The sequence below is a fragment of the Paroedura picta genome, chromosome 16, assembly GCF_049243985.1.
Source record: "Paroedura picta isolate Pp20150507F chromosome 16, Ppicta_v3.0, whole genome shotgun sequence".
NCBI classification, from domain to species: Eukaryota; Metazoa; Chordata; class Lepidosauria; order Squamata; family Gekkonidae; genus Paroedura; species Paroedura picta.
This window is the reverse complement of record NC_135384.1, coordinates 3,576,592-3,596,427: the sequence shown is the minus strand read 5'-3', so window position 1 is coordinate 3,596,427 and position 19,836 is coordinate 3,576,592. Positions and strand designations below refer to the sequence as shown.

Sequence of the window (19,836 nt, the reverse complement as noted above, 5' to 3'; positions counted from 1 at the left end):
CAAGTTCAGGCCTAATGCGTTTCAATCAAACTGATCTTCAACAGAGGTCCGTAAAGAGAGAGACACAGTTGTATGCAACCATTCCTTTTTCAGTCTATAAAGGTGGGGAGGGGGACTGTTTTAATCTGATAGGGCTGGTTCTGGTCGTATTGGCAGACTCGTCAGCCAGTCCTCCCTGGGTATTGGACAATCCGGGCTCTGTGCTTCTTCCCAAAAAGGTCCAAAATGGGAGGTAACACCTGGCTACTAGCAGCCCCAAAGGATGCCAGGATAGAGGTCCGTCCCTGCATTTCCCAGTGAAAACCGGAAGCGATGCCATTGGTAGTCAAACTGCGGCCCTCCAGAGGTCCATGGACTACAATTCCCATGAACCCCTGCCAGCAGGGGTTCATGGGAATTGTAGTCCATGGACCTCTGGAGGGCCGCAGTTTGACTACCCCTGCCATAGATGCTGGAGGAGGCCAACTGACCTTGCCTTTTGTCCCACGCAGGCTCCGAGCCCCCCGGCCCCTTGGCGCACCCAGCACCAGAGGAAGAAGCCACGTCTCAGCCTGCCGGAGCCTGACAGGCACCTTCAGAAACACGCAGAGTTGGGAGCAGGAAACAGGGAAGCAGCTAGAGCGAGTTCGGCACCGGAGCACAGGAGACGCGGTGGAAAGGAAGCCGTGGACGGTGCCATCCAGAAGGTGCGAGAGAAGACACAGGTTTATCCGGCCTCATCAGCTGGCCAATGTGCATTTTAAGCATCTATTTCAGGGGTCCCCCGGGCACCCACTGACTCCTTCCCTGGCTCCCACCAAGTTTTTTAGGAGGTGGGTGGGGCAAACCTTACTGTCTTGGAAGATCTAGTTCCACGAGGACTACGGAAGTGGGGTTCAAAAGAAAGCAGTTGGGTGGGCTCTCCATTCCTCTAGCCTACCCTGCCGCATTGTCGTGAGGATAACGTGGAGAACTGCACACACACCCCTGCACAGCTTGGCAGGAGGCAGGGACGACAATGTGATATACAGAAGAGGTACTCTGCATTCTTTAAAGGACACCAACGCGTACCGATGAGGATCCTCCAGTTACCACGGCTCGTTTGGCGCACGCCGTTTTTCTGCCGTTCATTCCGGAGAAAGCGGCCTTACCCCCGTAGTCTGCCGCTTGTGTACTCTGACCAAGCAAGGATTTGTGTCTCAGCAGGTCGCACTGGACAAACTCACAGAGGAGGGAGAACCAACTCCGACTGTGGCAGAGGAGCACTGGCCGGCCAGACACCGAGAGACGGAATCCGAATCAAGGGCGCCTGCCGAAGCAGCTGCACCGAAGGATGCTGGTAGGAGTCAGAGGCTGGTGTGATCCCCGAGGACTAGAGCAGGCAGAGTTTCTTGGGGCCAGAGGCAGGAAACAAGAAGAGCAGGGAAAGAGAGGAAGATGTGCAGGACCCTGAGAGAGCAAACGTTCGTACATAAAGAGCCACAAAGCCAGTGCTGCAGAGAAAAGTGTGTGTGTTATGCACTCTGAAAGGACTCGGGTTTGCTCCGGTTCTGACAGTCAACCTGATCCTGTAATGGAAATTTAAGTCCTAGTCTTATGATACTGCGGATCAGCTTATTATATTACAGCAGGCGGGGCCTGAGTTGAAGAAGCTTAATGAGACAAAGGGGAGGGGGGGACCTCTTGGGTCACACGGTCTCTCCCTTTTGGTCCACAGCCGCCGAGGAAGCAGAGAGCGCCAGTGATGCTCCGACCACGGAGAGCGACGAAGTGGTGGTGGCAACTCCTGGGCTACAGGAGCCTCCGGAGTTGGTGAGCACAAAGCCAGAAGAACCTCAGAATCTCCTGATGGCCCCTGGATTCCGGCCACAGTGTGACACGAGAGTGTGACACAATGGATGGGCCATTGGCTTCATCCAACATGGCTTCTTTTATGTTCTTTTGGCCCTGCTGGCAGACCTCCTGAGGGCTTTGGCCACAGTGTGACACAGGCCTGATGGCCTGTTCAGCTTCTCATCTATTCTTAATCAAATTGCCCTTCTTCCCTAATTGCTCTGAACGTTTCAGCCGAGCTCCTTCTGAACAGGGGGCTACTTTTTGTCCTCCTTAGCGGTTTCTAGACAGAATTCGCGTGGAGGTGGTCTCTCTGAGCCTGCACCCCGACAGTGAGCCAGTTGCCAACGAGGGCATCCAGCAGCTCTACGTGGAATTCCGCTTCCCAGGGGTGCCTCTGGCGGAAACGGAGACCCCCTTCTCGCTACGGAAGCCTCTCGGAGGCCAGGAGATCTACTTCCACTTCAGCAAGGGTGAGCGTCTCGTAGGACTCTCGTGGCAGAGGAAATCTTGAACAGTTGGCCGGGCACTTTGGCAGGCGGACAGAACAGCATCTGGCCCCCAAGATTAGGCTGAATTGTAAAACATATTTCTTACACATTTTTTGTGTAGATACATGAAATTAGCTTTAATACACAGAGAAGAGCTGGCTTTTCCATGCCCTGCTTTTCAGTACCCGATGAAGTCTCAGAGTGGCTTACAAAAATCTTTCCCTAACTCTCTGTGAAACAGGCACCCGGTGAGGGAGGTAGGGCTGAGAGAGCTCTGTGAGAGAACAGCTCCAACAGGACTGTGACTTGCCCTAAACATGGAGGAGCAAGGAATCAAACCGGGCTCTCCAGATTAAAGGCCACCTCTTTTAACCACGATGCCAAGTGTTTTTTCCCCCCTTCTTCTGCAGTGATTAAACTGGACCCAGAACCAGCCAGTGTTCAGAGGCAGCTGCTGTTTTCCATGCTGGTGGCAGAAGAACCCCAAGATAACCAGTGAGCATCCCCCAGGGAGCCCCGCCCCACGTCCTGCAACTGGTCCGGGGAGGGGGGGGAGGGGTGAGCCCATGCCTCTGGATTCACAGCGCCCTCCCTTTGATATAGGCTGCAGTTCATAGTGGTGAGCGAACCTCTGCCTGGGGCCGGAGGGGAGTGCGACGATGTGGGTTTTGCGTACGTGGACCTGCGGCAGATCCTTCTGACGGGCAGCGACGTGCTGCAGCAGAATCTGCCAGGTAAGATGCTGGACCCCCAGCTGTGTTGAAAGCTAAGGCACCCTCCTGTGCTTGGGGCAGAGGTACGTCCTCGAGGCAACCCCGTGGAGGGTGCACACGACACCGAGGCTCTCCCTGTTGCTTTTCCACCAAGTTGGAGACAGGCTCAAGTTTTGGTACTAACCTTCAAAGCCCTAAACTGTCTGGGATGGGCATATCCACAGGACTGCTTTTTCCACAATGCCCTTCAAAAATTGTTGAAGCTGAGCAGTTCAGAGACAATACAGCAGATTGGATATTGTATTTAGCATTTTGGCCAATTGTGGTTGTTTATTATTAGGGATGGGCAAGCTTTTTTTGTGGTTCAGTTTGTGGATAAATAGGAAGGTTCGTTCGTGAACCAAATCAGTTCGTGAACCATTGAAAGTTTAAACCCCTGCTTTCTGCTCCTTGCAAAAAAGCTGCTGGGAGCAAAAAGCAGGGGGCCATTTAAACGAAACAGCTGATCAGTGGGGGGGGGGGGCTCTCTGCCACTCAGTTGTTTCGTTTAAATGGCTCCCAACCATTTAAAATGAACAGCTGAGCAGCGGGGAGCTCCCCACTGCTTTCTTTTCCCGTAAAGAGCAGAGATTTAAACGCCTCCTTTCTAACTCATGGAGAACACACTTTGCTCAGTAGATTATCACCATGGCTTCTGGAAACGTGTGGGTTCTTAACATTCCCCTCCTGCTACTCTCAAAGGAGACATAACAGTATGCACCGTGAGACCAAGGCTCGAAAGACGCAAGCGTACGTTCAGGGCCCTGACAGACCTCCAAGAAACGTCAGCCTGTTTTGAAACTCTTACGTCTCTGCTGCTCTTTCAGTGTTCAGTTCCCTTGACCCTGGCACAAGCATTGGTGTGCTGAGAGTCTCCGTGGAAGCGGCGGCCGCCCTGCGCCTCATCTATTGGGCAGGCAAAAGAATGAGCAATGAGGAGGTTTGACCAGCCAGGGGCCAAGCACCAAGGAGAAGAGAATCTACGACCAAACCTGGAGTTGGGGGTAGGAGGGATGTTGCTTGAGGCAACTGCAAGGTAGTCAACGAATAAAACTTTCCAAATCCTTAAAAAAAACATTTTTATTGATCATTTTTTCCAAAGTCAAAAATACCGAGTTCTAACGGCTACGGGAGGGGAGGGGGAGGGGGGGGGAGAAAAAGAGGATCTGAGAAAGCTCCCTCCCGCCCCAATCGCTGACCCCCCCCCCCCCACACTCCGCAGAGAAAAACCAAATGAAGAGGGCAGAGGGCGGGCAATGAATTCAACCCCTCCTGTTCCCCTCCCCGGCCCCAAAGACTTGCTCACTGGAGACCCGACTGAGAAAAAAGCCCCAAACGAACAGATAAATACGGACAGAGCCTGACAATTTGAAACAAAACAAAATTAGCAGAAGCCCATTTCTCGGGGGGGCCTGTCTTTTCTCCCCTCGCCGTGACCGTGCCGAGCTCGCTCCTTCTGCGCTCCGCAGGGTTTTGACTTGAGAAGCGGAAGAGGTCCACCCGGTTTTCCCTGCCAGCACCTGGTTTCCGCTTCACTGAAGCGCCTGGCTCTTACTCGGGTGCAGGCCACAGGCCGACAGCCCCTTCCTGCTCCGATCGTTCTAAGGTCGAAGATCCTGGGGGGCCAGGGAAGGAGCTGTGGGGAAGAGGGCTTAAAGGCGGCAGACCCACTGGAAGAGAGGGAGAGAAGGGGGAGAAAGCAAAGGGAAAGTGGGAACTGCAGGGCAGCTCCTCATGGGCACTGCACTCTGGAGCTTTTCCCATCCCGGGCCTTCCTAGGCAGAGTCGCGCGTCTGTGATGCCCAAAAAGAACACACACACACAAAAAAGGCGGGGCCCGGAATTCTCTCACAGCTGATTGGTCCATACAAACAGTCGGGAAAGGCTCAAGGGACGAAACGGAAAAGCGGAACTCACCCCCCCCATTCCGAAATAATAATTATATATATATATCTCCCCCTCCCCGCCCCCCGCCCCAGAGAAATGGAAAAGGATGAGGGTGTGCACGTGGGGGAAAGATGTAGTTGGTGGGGAGGGAGGGGCCGGCCACCCCCATGCCCTAAATGCTGGCAGCGGGATGAGGCCTCAAAAGCCCTAACCAACCCCCTATGGTTGGCTTGGGGGTGGGTGAGGGGGGGGAGGGAGGGAAGGAAGGAAGGAAGGAAGGCTAGAGGTCGCGATCTACTTCCTCTTCTTTTTGGGGGGGCCTGAGCTGCGGGCGGGACTGCGGCTGTGGGAGCTGCGGTGGTGGCTGGAGCTGTGGGACGACGACGGGCCCTTCCTCTTGCGGCTGATGGTGCGGCTCCGCTCCTCCTCCTCTTCGTACCGGCTCTCCCGGTCGGCTGCGAGGCAAGGGGGAGAAGGAGCGGTCAGGACTGGGCCTGGGGGCGATGGAGGCCCAGGAGGGAGTGGACGCGTCTCGGACGGCCTCCCTCCCTCCCTCCTGAGAACGTTGCAGGCTCAGAAGCGCTTCCTTGTAGGTGGGCTTCAGAGCGCAGCATCGGGCGAGAGAAGGGTGGGGTGGGCTCTCACCTTTCCGTGCTTCTTCCTCCAGCTCATCCCAGTCCTTCCCGCTCTCCTCCTCGCTGCCCAGGGACTCCTTGGAGCCATCTATTAAAAGGGAACAGACACAAGAAGCGGGCTGAAAAAAATGAAAAAAAAAGAAGAGGCTTCTGCAAACTTCCCCCCTCCTGGAAAAACCGGGTGAGCCTCTCTCCAGCACGCACAGGGCAGAGAGAAAAGAAGGGACAGATCAGGAGACACGGAGGTGGAAGGAGGAATGGCCATGAGCAGGGATATTTCTGAAAGGGGGCGGGACGTATTCATATGGGATGAAGAATAAGAAGAAGAAGAGTTGGTTCTTAGATGCCGCTTTTCTCTACCCAAAGGAGTCTCAAAGCGGCTTCCATTCGCCTTCCCTTTCCTCTCCCCACAACAGACCCCCTGTGAGGTGGGTGAGGCTGAGAGAGCCCTGATACACTGGCAGGGGCCAAGTATCTCTCTGCCGTGCTTTCTTTAAAGAAATAAAGACTCCTCATCCGCTGATCAAGATTGCTGGATCAAAGGAGCTTAAAATGCGGAAAGAAATGTAGCTGAGGACAACAGAGGCTCCAGCATGGGGAGCTGGAAGGGAGAGCTCCTGGCCTGTCCCCCAGCGACTTCCGAACCTGATTCCTCTGCCTCAGAAGAGTAGTCCTCATCGCTGTCCTCCTCCTCCTCTTCGTACTCGTCCTCAGAGGGGTTAAATGTCTCATCCTCAATCTCAGATTCAGAGTCCCCGGCTTCGGCATCACTTCCCTGGAAGTCAGAGAGAAAAAGTGAAATGGGGGAAAAGATGGCTGTTTTGGAGAGGAGAGATTCCTGAGATCCCACAGCCTGAAAACGAGGCCCGAGAGCAATTCTACGGCAACGGAACAAGGGCTTTCTGGACTGCGCAATCAGGGAAGAAGGAAAGGAGCAGGCAAGAGTGAGAGGCTATATTTCCTTATGCAGGTTATCTGGAGGAGCAAAGGGCCAGAGACCTGACTCTGACATCATTCCTACCACCTTCTGCGGACAACCCAGGCAAGTCCAATCTCAGAAGCTAGGCAGGGTCGGCCCTGGCTAGCATTTGGATGGGAGACCTCCAAGGAACACTAGGGGTCATGACAAGAGGCACGTAACGGCAAGCCACCTCCAAACATGTCTGGCTGCCAGAAAATACTAGTACCTCCTGGCCACACGGCACACGTGCCATATACTAAATAAGTAGTATACTGTCTTCTGGACTGGACTGCACTGCCTAGACTTGGGGCTTCAGGGAACCTGCACAACCCAAGTGCTAATTTTAAAAATGCAATCTCTGCCAGGGCAGCTGTTGGTGAACCAGCAAACAAAACGGGAGCCGGAGGGGCTGACGGACGAAAGTTATGCCCGGTAACTTTCCTTCTACCAGCTTCGGAGCTCTCCTACTGCCCAAGCTCACTGCTGCCTGCAGCCGTTTTCCCCAGTCCTGCCCTCCGACAGCTGCCCTCCCTCGGGGCACGCTGATGCCAGCCCTGTGTCTGGTTTCCCTGCGCCCTTGTCACGCACCTCTCCCTCGGGCTCCAGGAAGGACCAGCCGCCTTGCTCAAAGAAGCCTTCCGGGTCGTCGACGATGGTTTTCATGATCTTGGTCCAGTTAAGGGACTGCACCCCTTCTGTGTATTTAATGTCACAAGAGCTGATTGTAGGGGGGGTGGGGGTGGGGAGAGAGAGCAAGACAAGATGAATGCATGGCCCTGGGAGGAGGTGAAAGCCACACCCACCTGATCCAGGTAGCAGAAATTTCACCCCACAAGAGCTTGTGCCAATGAATGGAAGCCCTGCGGTTCTTGGTTTCCAAGGTCATTTCAAGCGTGGGCATGGGGGGGGGGCATTACCACTCAGTCTCTTTCCTTTGCCAAGGAAGAGAGCTGCAACTTTTCTGCTTTTGGAGGGGGGGGGGGCAAAGAACAGAGCACTCAACTACTCTGGAGGCCCAAGAGGTCAGGGGCTGCTTTGCTTGGCACACAGAAGGTCCCAGGTTCAATCCTGCCTCTTCCAGTTAAATGGACCTGGGAGTTGGTGACTTTGGAAGGCTTCATGTGACCCTGGCACTAATTTGACACCTCAGTGACCAATGGGAGCCAAAGGCTGCTGACGGAGACCACCACTCACTTGAGCCACTCCTTGATGGGGTCGAGCGAGGCCACGGGGATGGCGTTGATCATGGTGACCTTCTTGCTGTAGTCTTTGTAGACGATGACCATGTCAAAGTTCTTCAGGTGGAACTGCACGCGCTCAAAGTGAATTAGCTCCACCTCGTCCAGCGTCACCACAAACGGGGGCTGCAGGCGGGAGAAATTCTCCTAAATCTTCCGACCCACTGAGGAGGGGCAAGTGAAAAAGCACCCCTGCTAGAGCACCAAATCACAACTGGGTCAAGATGCCATTTGGCGATGAAGCACTTAGGATGGTCTTGGACCAGTCCACTGTCTGACAGGGGCGTTATACTTGGGTGGAGACAAAGGGAGCAACTGATGGGCTCTTTTAATTACTCCCAGGTTCCACCACTGGCAAACCATCTGTCCATTAAACTTTAATCTCGACATTTTAATTTCCTTTACTATGTTTCCCCCCCCGGAGTTGAACCCAAACGAATGATAGCTTGATAAACTTTTGTGCGTCATTTTCGTATGCCCCTTGTGTCTGGCAAATGTCTTTTATTATGCTCTCTATTAACCCATGATACACTCTCTAATTATTCGTGTGAACCTGTAACCCCCATTCCATTGCTTGACCAAGTGTGCTGTTGGTCTCACAGGTGCCCCTGGACTCAATATTTAAGAGCCTGTTTGTCAAAATTACTGCTTAGGGGAGAATGAGTGTATGTTCCTAGCTCACACCTGGGAGCCTCAAGATGCACCAAGCATTCCCTTCCCATACGGCCACCGGTGTTTCGTCCCCAAGCGAGATTTACACTCACCCATTCAGTGCAGTTCACCAGGGCGCTGCTGGTTGGCTGGAGCAGGCAGGTGCTTCTGTAGGGGGCGCCGTTGAACCTGCAGCCACAACCAATGAAGAGAAAGTCATTAAAGGCAGCCAATAAACACAGCAGGGGCCTCAGCAGGCCAAAGGGGCAGGGGGAACGGACTGTGGAGTAGGATCGAACCTGAAACTTTTAAAATGGTAAATGCAACAGGCAGAAGGGACTGGACCATTTCGGACTGCAGGTGAGGGGGGGTTATGTTTTGCAAAGATTCACCCAACATGAATGAATCCTGGAGCACTAAGAGCTACGTCCACTGGTAGAACTTGGCTTCTGGGCATGCCTCCTTGGTTAAGAGTGGCGGCCTCTAATGTGGAGAACTGGGTCTGAATTCTTACTCCTCCTCCACAAGCAGCGAGGTGGATGACCGTGGGCCAGCCCCATATTTCTCCTTGGGTCACATCGCTCCTTACCCCAGGTCTCGGAAAGGCACCTCGAATTCCAGCTCCTCCTTGGTCAGCGACTCCACTTTCTCGATGAAACTCTTGAAGGCCGTTTTCAGCTTATGCCTCATTTCCCGCTCCATCTATGCCGGACAGGATTGACACGTGAGCCCAACCCCATCAGAACTCAGAGCAAAGCAGGTCCCAGTTAGCCCCTGGAAAGGTGGCCTTTGAGCAACAACCAGGGCTGTGGGATGCAGGGAAACTGCCTCTGAATATCTCTCGCCTGGGAATCAGACAATCTTGGGGTTTCCCAGCTGCATTATGCACGTGCCACGCAGTAAATAAATAAGTAACCTGTTCGGCGTAGAGATCATCTCGGTCGTGCATGTGCTGGTGCTTGCCCAGGTCCGTGGTGATCTCGCCCACTTCGGTGTAGAACTGCACGTCGGTGTGGCGCTTCTTACCGAACATGATGGCGTTCTGGAGGGGGGGGGGTGTTCAGGGGAGGGGGAACAAGGAGAAGAATGTGAACAGGCCAGTGTGGATGACGGCAAGCGAGCTCCCAAAATTCTATTCTGGAATCAAAATCTGCATCGTGATCACTGGGAACGGAAGGCTGGGGCTTATTTTTGAGAGGGGCTTATTTGGCAATTTTTATTCTTCTCTCGCTAGACGCGAGGAAGGGAAAGGAACAACGGATGAAACGGGGAATACGAACAGACTGGTGATTGCTGGCCTGCCGGAAGTGAGAGGAACCTTGGGCGGGAAAGGTTTAAATAGCTAGAGCCCCTCCATTTTGGGAGGGGGTGGGTCAATCTGCTTCCAAAGAGATAGAATTTGCTTTTAAAATTTAAAACCCTTTTTTTCTTTCACAAGGCAGCAGGGCTCTCCCCAGCTGGCATTTCGAAAACCCCCAAGCTGCAGGAGCATCAAGGGGCATTCGTGGTACTGTATGGTATCTCGGTACTGTGGTACTGTGGACTATACTGTCTTTGACAGCCCGATTACAGGCAGCTTCCCAGGCGTCTTGTCTCCAAACTGACCGATTCTGCCCGATGCAAGCAAGCGGCAATGAAACCAAACTGCTCTTGCCGCGTGACAAGCAAATACCTTGAGGTGAAAGTGGAGAACGATGATCATTTCCCCGTCGCAGGGCTGGAACACGGCGTGCTTGATGTTGTTGTACAGGATGTCCACCTTGTCTCCCCGTACGGAGGTGAAGCGGAAGCCTGACCGGAAAAGAGACACCCCCACCCCAATCAGGGAAACAAAGTGGGTTGGGCTTGGCATGAGCGGATCCCTCCATCTCTGAGCATGTGGAACGGAGGAAGGAGCCAACAGGCAAGCCCAACGAGGTGATTGCCAGGGCTGGACCAACACTTTAAAAGGTTTGACTGTTTCCCCAGCTCTTGGAACGGAAGCATCTTACAGCCCTCTCTCCTCCAGCCTTCTCTAGCCCCAAGAAGCTGAGTTTGTCTGTGGGGCTCACAGCCCTCCATACCGTTGACGTGGGCCTCCAGAGACCCCTGCATCCTTTTCTGGGCAATGTTGGGCCGGATGTAAAGATCCTTCAGCTTGGGGTTGCTGCGGTTCAGGTTGATCACCAGCGAGTCTTGCTTGACAATCCCCTGGAGCAACAGAAGATGCACAGCTTACAATCCCCTTCCCACAACTTGGGGCTGAGAGAGTTCTAAGAGGACCGCTCTGTGAGAACAGGACTGTGACAAGCCCAAAGCCACCCAGCTGGCTGCATGTGGAGGAGGAGCAGGGAGTCAAAGCCAGCTCTCCAGATGAGAAACTGCCATTCATAACTACGACACCAAGTTAGCTCTTATGCAACTCTTGGTACACCTCTGCCAATAAACTACTGAACTTTCCTACTTGGAGCCTGAGAGTTTTCCTCGCTGGGACTCACCTCCTTCTCTTTCTCCTCAGCTTCACGGGTTTTGTAGCGCTTCTGCACCTCCTTGATGATGCGGAAGGCGTTCTGGAGGTTGAGGGCTGGCACTGTCTGCTCCCCCGGCGTTTTGATATTCGAAGCCCGATACGTTCTGGGGGGAGAAAGAAAGAACAACAAAGCTGGTTTAGCAAAGACACCACTGCAGCACTGAGGGCTCAGCTCTTTTTGGGTTGCTTTGAGGGGATGGGAGCTTTGAAAGGAGAAGGGGCATAAAAAGCCCATGATGAGACACAGGGAACAAGCCTGGACCCTCCTGTACCAAAGTACTAAATCAAGGGCGGGACTTTTAGAAGTCCTGCCTGTTCATTGGATCAACTGAAGGAGAAAGGAGTGGCCAGTAGAATCCGATGGACCAATCACAGCCGGAATGCTGGGAATGAGGAGGATGGGCTTAGCAGTCAGCAACTAGTCACTAAATCAAGGGACAGGAAATGGCACCGAGATCACTTCCAGGGCAAGGGAGGAGACTTCCAACAACTCACATTTCTTTCACAAAGGTGGCTTCGGGGTTGGGGAAAATGTTGCCCTCGTTGCGGCCGAGGGCGCTGCCCGGGCAATAGAAATTGATTCTCAGGTAGGTGTAGTCGCCTTCCACGGACATACTGATGTTCTGTAAGTGAATAAGCACGGAGAAGAACGCTGCAACACGTCCGTCTTGGTCTCTTTCTCTCCCTACTGTGAGCTTCTTTCCGGCCCTGCCTCCCCAAGCTTAAGGAGAAAAATGCCCCATGTCCTTTTCCTTCGGGAAGCTCCCCGCGTTCAGGTCCGGCTCACGGCCACGTCAGGATTCTCGCCTTGCCAACGGAACACCTGGGGCCGGGAAGCTGCACCTCTACCCACGAGGCACCAGGCTTCCCACCCCACCCCTCCAATCAACTGCCGGGCTGCTACCTTGATGGTGGCGATGTGGAAGGGCGTGGCGATGCCGAAGACGGGCATGATGACGGTCTCGTACTTCTTGTCGATGTAGATCTTCATCTCCCGGATGTGTGGCTCCTTCGGCATCAGGGACGGGTTTTTGTAGGAGACATTCGACTTGCGAGCTCTGCAAGGGGAAAGGAAGAGAGATCTGACCCACTGGGGCGCCCGGGTCATCTGCCCGAGGTCTTACGAGGATGTCCCCTTGACACCATCGACTACAAATCGGATCTCTCGGGGGAGCCGCTCACTCACTTCTGGATCTGCTGCTCCCCCTTCTGCTCCGTCAGCCGCCGCCGGGCTTCTTCGTTCAACTGCGCGGCCAACTCCTTCTGGTGAGCCCGCCGCTTCTCCTCGGCTGTCATCTCGTTCTGAGTGGAGAAGGAGGGGAGTGAAAGCAGGTCCGTCGGCTGCTCCAATCGGAGGCACAGCCGAAAAGGGGGTAGGTTTCCCAGCCCCCATTTCACCACTGGCCACTAGAGTTGGAAGCTCTGGGTTGGGAACAGCCCGTCGGCTTTGGGGGTGGAGCCTGCAGAGGGCGGGGTTTAGGGAGGGGAGGGACTCCAATGGGGTGCTCTTCCACCAGGCCTTCGGCTGGAACAAGCTAATATAGTCAATAACATCTCGGGCCTCATTCTATTAATCTCTGGGCTATTCCCTCCACTAGACCAGATACCGCATAATAATATTTTATTATTGCTATGATGATATTAGACACATATATAATATATACGTATCTAAAGTGGACTAGAAGGCAGACTGACTAATGAGCAGGAACAATGAAGCACGATAAGGTTTTAATAATGTCTTACATGTTTGAACTGTGATTTTATAATATGACGCATTATTATTATTATTATTATATTTATATCCTGCCACTCCCTTGCGGCTTGTGGCGGGTAACAATATCACAAATCCCCATTAAAACCCCATAAAAACAATAACAACATTAAATGCCTGTTGTGAACTGACCCCAGCCCCGCTTGCAGGGAGGGACGATATATAAAACCAGTAAAATAAATAAATAATGCCACACAGTCAGCAGCTGTTTTCTTCAGGGAGACTGATTTCTGCTGCCTGGAAGCGAGCTGTCATTCTGGGGGATCCCCAGGTCCTGCCTGGAGGCTGGCATCCCTACAGGCCGCCTCAAAGCCCTGAAATGCTGCCCCCGATTCCCCGCCACAAGTAAGCCCTCCGTACCCGAGTTCTTTCCGTCAGCAAAGCTGTTCGAGAGCTACGGCCGAGCATGTCGACCGCCTCGTTCTTGTCTTCCTCCTCTTCGTCTTCATCGTCCTTCTGCAGAACGAAATCAGGAATCACAGTCTCTGTTGGACTTTTGTGCCTAAATGCACGTCACCTGTTAATCAGCAGTTATCCCCCCCACAACAAACCAGATACCGAGAGGGTTTTGATGCTGTGAAGTGGAAAACAACCAAATTTGGTCTTGGGTTCCCTCCTTATCTGATTCATTTTACTTTACAAAATTTACATCTCGCCCTTTTTGCCCTCACAAAAGCTGCTAAGACAAACAAATGGAAACATGTACAATAAAAACCACATTTCAGAACCAATCAACTCCTCCCTCATCATGAAAACAATGACGTAGCTAGAATACTTATGAAGACTCCATCGCTGCCCCAATCCTTATCAGAACAGGAATCGTTTTTAAAAGGACATTGACAACTTCTTGCAAAACTGCATGCCAACCAGCCCAGGAGACCTTCTGCAAACACGCCCCGGAGAACTCACCTTGAGCAGAATGGAGACGTTCTTGACCTTCTTCTTAACGGACGTCAGGAGAGTAGCTGGACCATCCTGCAGAGGAGAAAATGCAACAGAGCCGTCAAGAACTAATCTGTATTCAGACAAGGAGTCTGGTCCCTCTTGACTGTGTAGCTCCCAACCACCCTCATTTGTACATCATTCCCAATCCTGATACTTACCTCTTCCACCAACACTGAATCCCCAATAAAGAGAGCGTAAGTCTTCTCCTCTGGCTTCTTTCCCTCTTTGTTGGCAAGATCTGAGAACCCCACGTTGAGGCTGAAAACCATCCCTATGACAGATCAGAAGAGAGATTCAGAGGGAAGGAAACCTCTGAAATCCTTTTGAGCAGGTACACTTCTGACTACCTGTTTCTGATACGAGCAAAATCCAGACAGGCATTTTGGAATCAGGACTACTCAGAGAGGAGAAGCTCTCACCTTTCTTGAGGCGGTACTGGTTCTTGCTGTTAATCACGAGGGATCCTTCTCGGAACTCAATGCCCATGGCAAATCTGGGGGAAAGAGAGAGGGAAATGAGTCCTCCCACCCCACCACTCCGGAGTTTCTGCCTGAAAAAAGATAGCATCCCAGTGCTACCGGCAACACAAGGGTAAGTCTTTTTACCCCAAGTTCTTGGTGATTTTGCTCAAGAGCTCTGGCTTCTGCTTCTTCACCATGTCCATGACGGCCGCATAGACCTCGCACAACTTCACGCCTGAAAGGAAGGGGAATCGCTCAGACAAAAGAAGAGGCTGGGCAGTTTCTGATGGGCCCCTCCTGCACGCTACAAATCACAACTCCCCCCCTCCACCGTCTTGATTATTGCTCACCGTGCCGCAGTTCTTTGAGCATCTCTTCCTGGAGCTGCAGCAGGAAGCTGTAGTTCTCCTGCATCTCCTGGGGCGGGTCGACCATGAGCGTGCGCACCAGGTTGGAGCAATAGGATTTGTAGCGGATGCCCATGGCACATGTGATCACTCCAAAGTGCATGTAGCTCTTCTCACTAAGATCAAATGGGAAGGAAGGTCAGAAACAGGGAGCAACGCAGGTAGACAAGGCCAGGCATCGCCCGTTCTTTCATGTAACACACTTTTTGCCAGATCAGGGAGGCCCACTTTATCTTCACTATCTTGTGAAATTTGATAGACTAAAAGAACAAAAGACCCAGATCACTTATCCAGGTTACTCTGCACACATGGATTTGAACTCAGGGGCCCCCCAGTCCTAGTTTAACATTTTAATAGCTACAACTCGATCCGTGCAGAGAACTGGACTTAACTGACCTGACAACACTGAACTTGAGATTGTAATGGCCTCCGCTCTGGATGATGGGCGGGTAGCACATCTCCACGGTGGAGGGGTCAGCCCCCGAGAGGTATTTCTTCTCCTCGATGGCCTTTTCTACTGACTCTGCCAGCTTGCTGTGCCGTACTTTCTGCCGAGAAACAGAGAGGAATCGATAGTTAAAGAGATGTTCCTGGAGTGCACGTGTGGGGAGAAGTAGGAAAAAACTCCCCCAGGGGTCTTGAGAGAAACACAGGGACTGAGGGTCCCACAGCCTGATTCACACAACATTTTTGCTGAACTTGGGCAAGCCTCAGTGGTAGCAAAGCAGCATGAATTCAGCACAAACAGGAGGCAGCAAGAGATGATAATAAAAGAGCAATCCTTCTGTCAGCCCTTTGAGAGCATCGATGCACAGGCAGCATATCTTTACAGTGGTTTTGGGCTGCTGGAAAGGGCGGGACAGCCCAGGCATCCCACCTGCCAGTCCCAGCGCTGTACTGTACAGACAGGGCCAGGGTAATCATCAGGGATATTATGGGAGGAGGACAAAAAGGCCAAAAGTCCAACAGGCTCCCACAGCGGGGGAAAAACAACCTGCTGCTTAAGGTGTGCCACAGCTCACGTCTCCCCATCTCCTCAAGCCCAAGACCCATTTCATAGAATCACAGAGTTGGAAGGGGCCATACAGGCCATCTAGTCGAACCACTTCACATTCCGGCTCCGGTTTCCGTCCCTCCACCCACGTTCCTGCCTCACCTCGTCCACGTCGACAATCTCCATAACCCGCTCCTTCAAGAACTTGGTGAAGACCTCCGCGGTGATGACTGCCGCTTTGCGCATCAGGGCAAGCTCCCCGTCCTCCTTCACGGCAATGGTGTAGGCCACCACGGCGCTGATGTCCACCTACAACAGAGTTGGAGGGGCGTGAGCGAGAGACAGGGGGAAATGTCCCGCTGGCCTTGCTGCCGCACGCAGGGGCCACCTCTCCCCACCTTCTCAAAGCCTTCCTTGTTGAGGGAGTCGTTCCAGCTGTTCATGAACTCTCCGGGGAACTTGTCCTTGCTGAAGATGCCGATGCGCTTGCCGTTCTTGCTGCCCTTCAGCGCTTCGATCATCTTGTCGAAGTTGGCCTTGTTGCTTTCGTTCTGTGGCAGGGAGGGGAGACGAGGGGGGAGGGGTATCAGTGGTTTCCTGGGATTTTTACCCACCTCGACTTTTCAATCCTTTTTTGCTGCATAAGGCTTACGCTGCTGTTGCCCAGTGGTATTGTGTGGGCAAAACTTTGGGGCAAAACGTGTGTGTGGGACGGTGGCCGACTTGGGTCAATTTGGAATTGGGGAGGCGAAAAGCTACAGGTGAGTGAGCTCCATTCCTTCTTCCACTTCCTTCTCCCAAGTGCATTCTGGGAGATGTGGTCCCAACACCTCTTCATTCAATTTCAGCCTTTCATTATCTAACTAAGCCTTTCTCAATAGTTTTGACCGTGGCGCAACCCCTGAAATATTCTTCGAGCTTCAAGTAACCCGGAAGTGATGTCAGGTGGCTGTGCCTCCCTGCCACGACCTGGAAGTCACATGTTTGCAGTGTGTATGGTACCATCATCATCATCCTCAGTAATTAAATAAAATGACTGAGCTAAGGGCACCCATTTGCTGCCCGCTCACCTTTTCCCGCACAAGCAACGTGATGGCTGGCACCCCGTTGGTGCTCTCGTTGCTCTTGCTGTTGGCAATCTGCTTCAGGAACTCCACCTTCTTCTTGCTGGCCATGAAGAGGATCTTGTCCTCACAGAAGACCATGATGGTGTCAGTGAGCTCGTAGCCAAAAAGCCAGGTCTGCAACATGGGAAAGAAAGGAGGAGAAAGGGGTCTCTCTCTTTCCCCCTTGAGTCCTTAAAAGCCAGATGGTGTCCCACCCACACCCACTTACCTGCAGGGCGGTCGACTTGGCGTAGACAGTCTCCTCGTCCACGCCGACGGAGACCACGATGGCATCAATGGTGGCATATTCGTCTTCCCCTTTCTGCAAGAGAAATCCCCGTAGTGTGAGGCTTAAGAGTCGTGCTCTGTAATACCCAGAGCCAAGTCAGTTCTCTTCATTGCCATTTATAAGAGCTCTACTGCTGCAAAAATGTGCTGAACAGAGAAGCTAAGGAACACTGCCTGCTCCTCACAAAACACTCTTTATTAGAGCTTCAACATAGTCCCTCTTTTCCCTACATCAGGAAAGAACAAGTGTCCAGGAGCACCTTAAAGACTAACAAAATTGGGGGCGGGAGAGGAGCTTTCGTGAGTCACGGCTCATTTACTTCTTCAGATATGGCCCAGTGCTCATACCCTGGGTGGGCAGAAGGGGCTGTGTCGGTGCTTGGCTCTGGTGGCCCTTTCTTGCATGCCCAGAGAAACGCCAATTGCCACTTTGGGGTCAGGAGGAGAATTTCCTCCAGACCAGACTAGCCAGGGATTCTGTTTTTTTTGGGGGGGGGGAATCATCTGGGCATGGAATTGGGGTTACTGTGGGTGAGCAGGTAATTGTGAATGTCCTGCATTCTGCAGGGGGTTGGACTAGATGACCGTGGAGGTCCCTTCCAACTATGATTCTGATGCTGCACACAGGCTAACACAGCTACCCATCTTGATCTCCCTTCCTCTTACAGTCACTTTTCTCTGAACTCTGTGATTTTCCATACCCTCATTACTCCAACAGCCATGGAGGATGGGGGACACCCACCAGTACATTCCCTTCACTATTGATGGTGTTGGTTCATGCGAGTTTAGAAAGCAAAATCACAGCCATGGAATCGGATTAGAAATCCACCATCTACGGCAGGAATACGCCTAAAACAAGTCCTTCCCGCTTCCCGCCGATTACGCTTGCCGGGAAATGAGTCTCCTTCTCCCTTCCATCACAACAACAGAGGAGTTTGTATCTGGAGACGCTCTCTTAGAAGGCACCTGGCAGAGGAACAGAGGAGCCTCCTAATGGGTCTTTTGTGTGTCTTGAAGGGATCCTTCAGGCAATGCCAGCACTCCCCGAGAACAATCTACAGTCTGAAGAGGTGATTTCAACCACAAAGTCCATAATGGAGTTCAGTATCAACAAGCAAACTTGGATAGGAAGGCATTTTGCTCTAAGTAGAAAAGCGTACATTACAGTCTATCATTTGGCATTCTAGCAGGGCCGGATAAACAAGCTCTGAGCCTAAGAGCTGCACGCAAAGGTTTTCACGCTTTCGACAGCACCCTATTGCATTGCTTCTCTCACACCAACCATCCCTACCGACACGACTTCTCTCTCAAGAGACCCAATCTGGCTCTGCTTCTCCATCATAAAAGGACCAGGCAGCAGGGGATGGGAAAGACTTCTGCCAGAGACCCTGGAGTCTGAGTAGACAAGACTGACCATAACAGACTGAGGGTCTGACTCAGTAGAACGCCGCTTTGTGCGTTCCCCCGCCAGCTCCCTATGCACTCAAAAACCTATGATTCTGCCAGAATGGCTTCAACAGAAGCCCAAAGCATCATTTGGTACAGTCTCTTTCTAGAACTTTTTGGGAGTCATACTTGGGGATCTTTCTTCACAGAAGCCAGTTACAGCCACTCCCTAAACAAGTAGTACAGTGACACATTTCCCACTCTCCTCACTGTGCTCCTGTGGAATCTGCCACATTCGGCAGTGTAATGTGCAAATTATGCTAATCACACAGATCTAAAAATAGGCGGCAACTGTTTGCAAATGTATATTCAGTCAGGCCTAAAAGACTGAAAGTCACTTGAAACATGTAGCTGTCCGCAAATATATGTGGAACCATTTGCCCATACTCACAATCCAGATGTTCAGAGGGTAGGAGAAGCCAAGATCTACATTCTCATGCATGAGCACAGAACTATGTGGACTAGTAGTTGTAAACTTGGGGGGGGGGTATTAATATGGGTATACAAGAATTTATCATGCTCAGAATCATGTTTGCAGCAATTGTCTATATGCCTTTCTACACGTACCAGTTATATTAAAAGCTACATCTGCATGGCAGGATAAAGGAGCATGTAGAATATAAAGACTGATTGGAAAATGAAACTGACTAGGGAGAGTAATTTACAAAGCAAGACCAAAGGAGGAAAAATATGGGGTAGGGGTGAGAGGAATGCTACAGGCTCAATTTCATCACAGTGAGAGAGTTCCATGGGTGGGCAACAGAGCCATGTTCCCATGAACTGTTCCCATGTCCACGGGACACAATTCCCATCAGCCCATGCTGGCGGGGGCTCATGGGAACTGTAGTCCATGAGCATCCGGAGAACCAGCATGGCCACCCCTGTATCACACACACACAGCCAACAGACTGAGGCACTTTCCCTGCATAGAATGGGCCAAACATGGCACTCCAGAGGCCCATGGACTACAGTTCCCATGAACCCCTGCTAGCAGGGGCTCATGGGAACTGTGGTCCACGGGGCCTGTCTCTAACCCTGTATTTGGGTGCGTATATATAAACTTGCTATAATGTACTGCAAACATATATATATATACTTATGATTGCTGAATCTTAAGAAAACCTTCCCTCTTATGGAGGGGATTCCAGGCGGAAAAAAAGTAACGAGGGAAGCCCGAAGCACGAAGGGGCGAGGCCATACCCGGAGGCCGGCCCACCTTGCCGGGAGGTCCCGCTTTTGGTGCCCCCCCCGGCTCCCCCGCCCCTGGGGGGGCTCCCCAGTGGACCCCCCCCGGGCATCGCGCACGCGCACTGGCGGCCGCCCTCACCTGCCAGTTGCTATAGAGACGCTTGATGCGGCGGTAGTAGGCCTCGCGGTCCAGACTTAGCGCCATGGAAGCGGCTCCTCCGCTGCGCCGCAGGCCCCGCCTCCCGCCTCGTTCGCGCCGCCACCGCGACCCCGCCGGCCCCGGAAGCGAAACAC

General features: G+C 52.6%; 2 protein-coding genes across 2 annotated transcripts in view; one reads left to right on the top strand and one right to left on the bottom strand.

The window, feature by feature from the left end:
- The window catches only part of RPGRIP1 (RPGR interacting protein 1), a 22,570-nt gene extending 18,440 nt beyond the window's left edge, over positions 1 to 4,130 (top strand). The window contains exons 22-28 of the mRNA XM_077315295.1: positions 492 to 686; positions 1,186 to 1,318; positions 1,697 to 1,791; positions 2,090 to 2,285; positions 2,714 to 2,798; positions 2,907 to 3,037; positions 3,883 to 4,130. Of these exons, the coding sequence (XP_077171410.1) occupies positions 492 to 686; positions 1,186 to 1,318; positions 1,697 to 1,791; positions 2,090 to 2,285; positions 2,714 to 2,798; positions 2,907 to 3,037; positions 3,883 to 4,001 (954 nt within the window). The 3' untranslated portion in view covers positions 4,002 to 4,130. The remainder of the gene's footprint in view (positions 1 to 491; positions 687 to 1,185; positions 1,319 to 1,696; positions 1,792 to 2,089; positions 2,286 to 2,713; positions 2,799 to 2,906; positions 3,038 to 3,882) is intronic.
- Positions 4,118 to 19,836, bottom strand: SUPT16H (SPT16 homolog, facilitates chromatin remodeling subunit). Its single transcript, XM_077315296.1, has 26 exons — positions 19,682 to 19,836; positions 16,850 to 16,942; positions 16,585 to 16,755; positions 15,913 to 16,065; positions 15,677 to 15,823; positions 14,917 to 15,068; positions 14,464 to 14,636; positions 14,258 to 14,348; positions 14,072 to 14,145; positions 13,811 to 13,923; positions 13,617 to 13,682; positions 13,068 to 13,163; positions 12,123 to 12,238; positions 11,841 to 11,994; positions 11,432 to 11,559; positions 10,905 to 11,040; positions 10,491 to 10,617; positions 10,100 to 10,218; positions 9,344 to 9,469; positions 9,017 to 9,129; positions 8,541 to 8,616; positions 7,733 to 7,902; positions 7,127 to 7,256; positions 6,223 to 6,352; positions 5,588 to 5,665; positions 4,118 to 5,397 (listed from the first exon to the last, which is right to left on the bottom strand). The coding sequence occupies exons 1-26, from the start codon at positions 19,745 to 19,747 to the stop codon at positions 5,237 to 5,239; spliced, it is 3,159 nt and encodes a 1,052-aa protein (XP_077171411.1). The 5' UTR covers positions 19,748 to 19,836; the 3' UTR covers positions 4,118 to 5,236.